The sequence below is a fragment of the Populus nigra genome, chromosome 8 (assembly GCF_951802175.1).
Source record: "Populus nigra chromosome 8, ddPopNigr1.1, whole genome shotgun sequence".
NCBI lineage: Eukaryota > Viridiplantae > Streptophyta > Magnoliopsida > Malpighiales > Salicaceae > Populus > Populus nigra.
The window spans coordinates 17,337,808-17,343,401 of record NC_084859.1 but is presented as its reverse complement, the minus strand read 5'-3'; the positions used below and the strand labels follow the sequence as shown (position 1 = coordinate 17,343,401).

The following is a 5,594-nucleotide window of genomic DNA, read 5'->3' as shown; positions in this document are numbered from 1 at the left end:
GTCTAATGAGAATTCAGAAACCGCTATTTCCCTGAAGGAGCATAGCCAGCAATTCCATGTTTTGCAACTTGTCTGATACGTCGAGTCATTCAGTTCTTCAGTTGCCATTATTGACCGCACGGTTACGCACTTTCCCTTTTTAAACACCTCTCTTTCGTTTAGCTTACTTCTCTTATACATCGTCGTTGGTGTCAACCTCAATCTTTTTTATCTATTTTTGCTTGCTACCCACAGATAGTTCTTCCATCGCTAAAGGGAAAGGGCAAGGCAAGCATTTTATGCAGTGCTTGAACTTGTTACTCCTGCTAGATTTTTGTCATTTTCTTTGTTTCTATATTTTCTACTGTTAGTAAACCAAGGATACATCATCATGTCTGCTTTGTTAGCAAGAACAGGAAGACACAGACAACGTTACGTGGATCAATTTAGGCTTGTGGCCGGGTACGTAAAACTTTTGCTTTAAATTCTGTTCGGTGTTAATTTTCCTAATTCCCGTTTTGTTTTCTTAAGGTTGATTGCATAATCCATAATAAGTCCACAAATGGGAAATTAATGAAAGCTTCACTGCGTATGTCAGCAAGTTCCCTTCTGGGGCTTCTCTGTGTTGAATTTTGTCGTTTCTTTATAAGCGATGTAGTGCTATGATTAAGGTGTAATTAAGCAGATATGTTTCGTTTTACGTAAATTTGTTGGTGATAAACATATTTATAGACCTGGACCCCAAGCATTGACTCTCTGTTTACTCTGCTGTTATACAAGTTTATAGATAAGGAACATTCATTATTATGGAATATGGATAGTCATTACGTGTCCATCTTCTTCATCCAAAATGGCGTGACTCTTGTACAGTGTACAGAGTACAGACAGGATCTATGCTGAGAAAATTGCTCAGATGGCCGTCCATATCATTCTACCATGCTGAGAAAATTGTTCAATAGCTATTTTGTCTTTGTATACGACACCAATTTTAATAGCTATATTACTTGATAGGAATGCTGCTGCTAATTTGATTTCGAAGAATGAATTTCAACATAGAAAAATAAAGTTCCGTTTTTTCAACAAGTTGAATTAATTGCCATTTTTAAGGGAAAATTATCTTTCTGGGACAGCTTCGATATGCTTTTGCAACATTCTGAAGCATGGTTCATCCTTCAATTATGAACTTCAAGGGACCTGAACAATTTGGAAACTATAGTAACTTTGCTGTAATGTTGTTGACATGATATTGAGAATTGTCTTGGTGGATTACTTGATACATGGAGCGTGATTCTTGTGTTAATCTGCTTTTTACGAAAATGTTAATTCTCAATTTTTGTTTCTACTGATATTTTTATTGCATTGCAATATTCTGATTGCTATGTGAAAAACAGGTGCATTCCCTTCAAACTTGAAAATAATGTTGAGGATCAAGGCAGCAATGTGGAGGATAGGGTTCTTGTTCTCATGATTTCAACACCAAAACGTGATGATCTTGTGTTCCCAAAAGTATTTATCTTCTTCCTTTCCATGTTCGACAACTGAGATAGAAAATTTTTACATTTGTAATAGGCATGAACAGTATTGTCAATATAACATTCAAAGTCATCAATACTGATCTCATCTTTTGATTACCAGGGTGGATGGGAGAATGATGAGACCCTTGATGAAGCTGCATGTCGTGAAGCCATCGAGGAAGCTGGAGTGAAAGGGATACTTGATGTAGGTCTCTTTTCCTTACTTGGGAGAGGCAAAACTCTTCTGTTTCAAATGCTTTGCTATCAATAACGAACAATATTCGCTTAATTTTCTGAAGGGGGTGGTTTAAACATATTTCTATCTAGTTGCTTCTAGCATTTCCAACGAGAACTAAATCGTGAGATTTATTACCATTAAGATTATGTCCTAATTCCATGTTGCCTTTAGCCTTAACTTGGATGGATGGGATCAGGTAGAGTAGAACTTACTTTCCCACCAGCTGGCGTTGAACAATTCAGTTTCATCTGAGACAAGAGCTTATTTGGGTAAAAAGAACAACCTGCTTTTAATTTAAAGACAAAAGAAATGAATTTCAGGGAGAAGATTTTCCTTGATTTCTCTTTTATTAAATCAAATTATCTTGTACATGAAATGACCCAAGTGCTGCATATAAATTTCGTACTGTATTACCTAGGCAGAAGTGTATCAACCTGAAAGAGGCATTACTCCTTGCTTAAACTACTAGATTTCAGCTTAAAAACTTGAATTCAAATGACCTGAATGAGGTTTTTTCATGTTCTAAACTTTGTTATTTTTAGGATAAGATTAGACCAGATAATTGATTACGTATGGTTTTCTGGAATCATGTAGAAATAAATGATCGATATCTATTTATTTAGATAGTAGAGAAGTTTGAAATGGAAATCTCACTCCTGACTGGTATATATGCATCCTGGAGGTTATAACTCTTAAGTATGCATCAAAATGAAAGTGTTTCTGCTCATTACAGGAAAATCCATTGGGAGTCTGGGAGTTCCGAAGCAAGAGTAGCCAGGATAGCTGCAGCCTTGCAGGAGGGTGTCGAGGCTATATGTTTGCGCTGCAGGTGACTGAAGAGCTTGACCACTGGCCTGGACAGGCTAGTTACAACAGGAAATGGGTTAGTGCTTCTTGTTTACCTATAATGGAAATATGAGAAATTATCATGGTATCTTATAATTTATAAGCACATTTGTTTTCATCTGCTAAAGCTGACACTACACGAAGCATTTGAACACTGCCGGTACGATTGGATGAGAGATGCTCTGAAACATTTTCTGACTTCTCTTCTGAGAAGCAAGGACCTTGGTAGAAGAGCAGATCTGGCAAAGATTCATATGATTCCAGTTTCCGATAACGAGGAGGAGAGAGCAATGATGTCACCAAACTACTTGGTAAGACCATCTGGGGTCCAGCACCTTGAGGAGTCCTCTAGTAATTGTGTTGTGCAGGTTTAACGAGTCCTATAAGATTGCCGTTTCCAATTGTACAGATTTCATATTGCTCAAACTGAATGAATAAATCATCTGATATGCATCCATTCACTTCTCGTTTTCGAAAAGCATACGTACGTTAACAGCCAAACTATATAAAAAGACAAGGAAGAAAAGTAAGGTAAAAGAGCTCTTCTCAGACGCAATGGAAATCAGGCATATACGAGTTCAAACACCCAGTCACGTTACTGACTTGTGTGAACTGAATTTCCAAAGTTACTGAAATGCTGTCTTCTTGGTCAGGTTACTTGAGGAGATGATGTCCTATATATATGAGAAAGTGATTTATAACATATCCAAAACAAAGTAACCTGCCTGTCCTTTAGTGGAAGGAATACCAGTTCTATTCCACTTCTGAATACATCTTAAAGACTTTTCCATGCATAGAATTAGAATTTTGAAGGAAACCTTTTTTTGTTGTTGAATATTGATGAAAAGAAACAGAAGACTGCGCCATAAGTAAAAGTTTAAGAGCTATATTGGCGACGAAAGGTCCTTGTCTATTCTGGATCAGCATAACATACAGCAGCTGTTCAAAAACTAGAAAGGAAGAACTTTTAGCATACAACTATCTCTTTTACATAATGGCTCCCACCAATTCTGTCTGGATAAAGCAGCATGGCTGCAAAGCTAGGAATGCACTTGTGAAAATACGTGACATTTCTATAGGACCGCATTGTTTTTCGAGTTGGTTTTATGTGTGTTAAAATGGGACAAAAGGAAGTAGAATGATCTATGTATGTTTTCTTTGCTTGGATTATGGACTATCATAGTTAGAGTAGGATCTCAAATCTTAACCTCTCTTGTTTTGCAAGAACACCAACGATCCAAGTTCATTGAGTGACAGAAAGATAATATGCTCATTAAAAATAACAACTGTCAAATTTTACTAGATGATACTTGGTTAAGAGACTATTAAAATAATATTTTTATTATTTTTTTAAATTTATTTTGGAAAATACACAAAAAAATAATAATTTGAAGTAAAGAAAAAAAATAAAATATTTCTAATTTTTTTAGAAATAGTTTTAAAACATAAAAACAAATATACTCTAAATCATCTCAGATGAATAGTGGCAAATTACTTTTTAAATTCAAATGTTGAGACTAACAAATACAAGAATTTATTTTTCTAAATGTGCTGTGTTGTTTTTAAATTATCTAAAATATAGGAATCTAATTGAAATAACTTAAAACATAGGGACTGGAATATTTTTTCCAATAAAAACGAAGATGAAAAACTTTCAATACGAGAACTTACATGCAAGAAAACACTAAATATAAGGAGCAAGATGAATTTTTCCAAAAAAGACTAAAAAAGAAAATGGTGAAAAACAATATTCAAGCGGGAATGAATGGGTATGGGCCGTGTCTGTCTTGGGTACATGTTTGAAGAATAATTTCTTAGCGGACCGAAGCTTTTCATAGCAAATAAGGAAGGTAAATGGTTAATGGGCCGTTCACCCACAGTCCCGCACGTCGCCATCCCTGCCTCCTACGTCCCTAGAACCAGGTATTTGTAATTAATATTTTGACAAATTACAAACAATAATAATAATAATAAAAAAAAATCTAACGACTTATACAATTATACTCATGGCGGCAGGTGTCCCTTTCTCACCGCCATTTAGGTCCAAGAAATAGGTCAAATCACTTGAATTTTAGAGGGAAGACTACCGCTTAATTTATCATTAGCACCATGTGTAGCAACAGTGTTCGCACTCTCCATTTGTCACCATGATGACAAACTTAGGAAAAGCAGAGCAACCAGCCTCAAATTCTGAGCATGATCTTCGACCTTCATTACTGCCACGCTCCCTCGAAAGACTTTCTTCAATTATTAATAGCACGGCATTAAACCGGAAAGAAATGCTACCATTTACTAATAATTGCTTGGCTTTGAAGGTTGGGAAGGGGTGGAACCTTTCAACCTTGGGCTCCCTTTTCGGCCAAAATGTGCTTCTAGCTACAGCAATCTTTTAGCAATATGGTTCTGGAGAAGCCAAATGTAAAAGAGCAAAACAAAGGCAAATGGGGCAAAAAACTCGGCTTTGTCTAGATGGACTTCCACTTTTTATCAAACTTCTTTACCTTTTGTTCCATGTAACCAGGGGGTTCCCTTTGACTCTTTCCTTTCTACACACCTTTTGTCAAATGATCTGTTTTATTTATACATGGGAAGTGAAGATTCATGGGATTTAAAAAGGACCCAACATGTTCCTTGGTCCTTTCCAGTTTTGGCTCTTAGTTGCTGCTTTTATCTATATTCCAAGATTAATTTGAAAGCTTTGCCATCGAAATCCTAAGCACTTCTTCTTTTTTACGCGAAGCTGTAAATCCTCGGAAAAGGAACTCCAGTATTCTAGCTGGTAATACCCACCATCCGCATAAATTCATCACACTCAAGTCACATGCATGAACAAATTGTCTTGTTGCATTAAAGCGTGAAATAATTTTTTTTTGTTTGTGAGTGGAGTGTGTGTGTATAAAATTTTGGATGTGTTTAGATCAAAGTAACTTTTATAAATAAACTAACATGTATTAACATCAAAAGAAAAAAAAAACAATGGACGCTAATCCAAACAAAAAAGAAAGATCTATTAATAG

General features: G+C 35.8%; 1 protein-coding gene across 1 annotated transcript; it reads left to right on the top strand.

Moving 5' to 3' along the window:
* On the top strand, positions 1 to 3,055 carry LOC133700641 (nudix hydrolase 12, mitochondrial-like). Its single transcript, XM_062124226.1, has 5 exons — positions 1 to 441; positions 1,371 to 1,485; positions 1,615 to 1,698; positions 2,465 to 2,614; positions 2,706 to 3,055. The coding sequence occupies exons 1-5, from the start codon at positions 371 to 373 to the stop codon at positions 2,949 to 2,951; spliced, it is 666 nt and encodes a 221-aa protein (XP_061980210.1). The 5' UTR covers positions 1 to 370; the 3' UTR covers positions 2,952 to 3,055.
* The last annotated feature ends 2,539 nt before the right edge of the window (positions 3,056 to 5,594 follow it).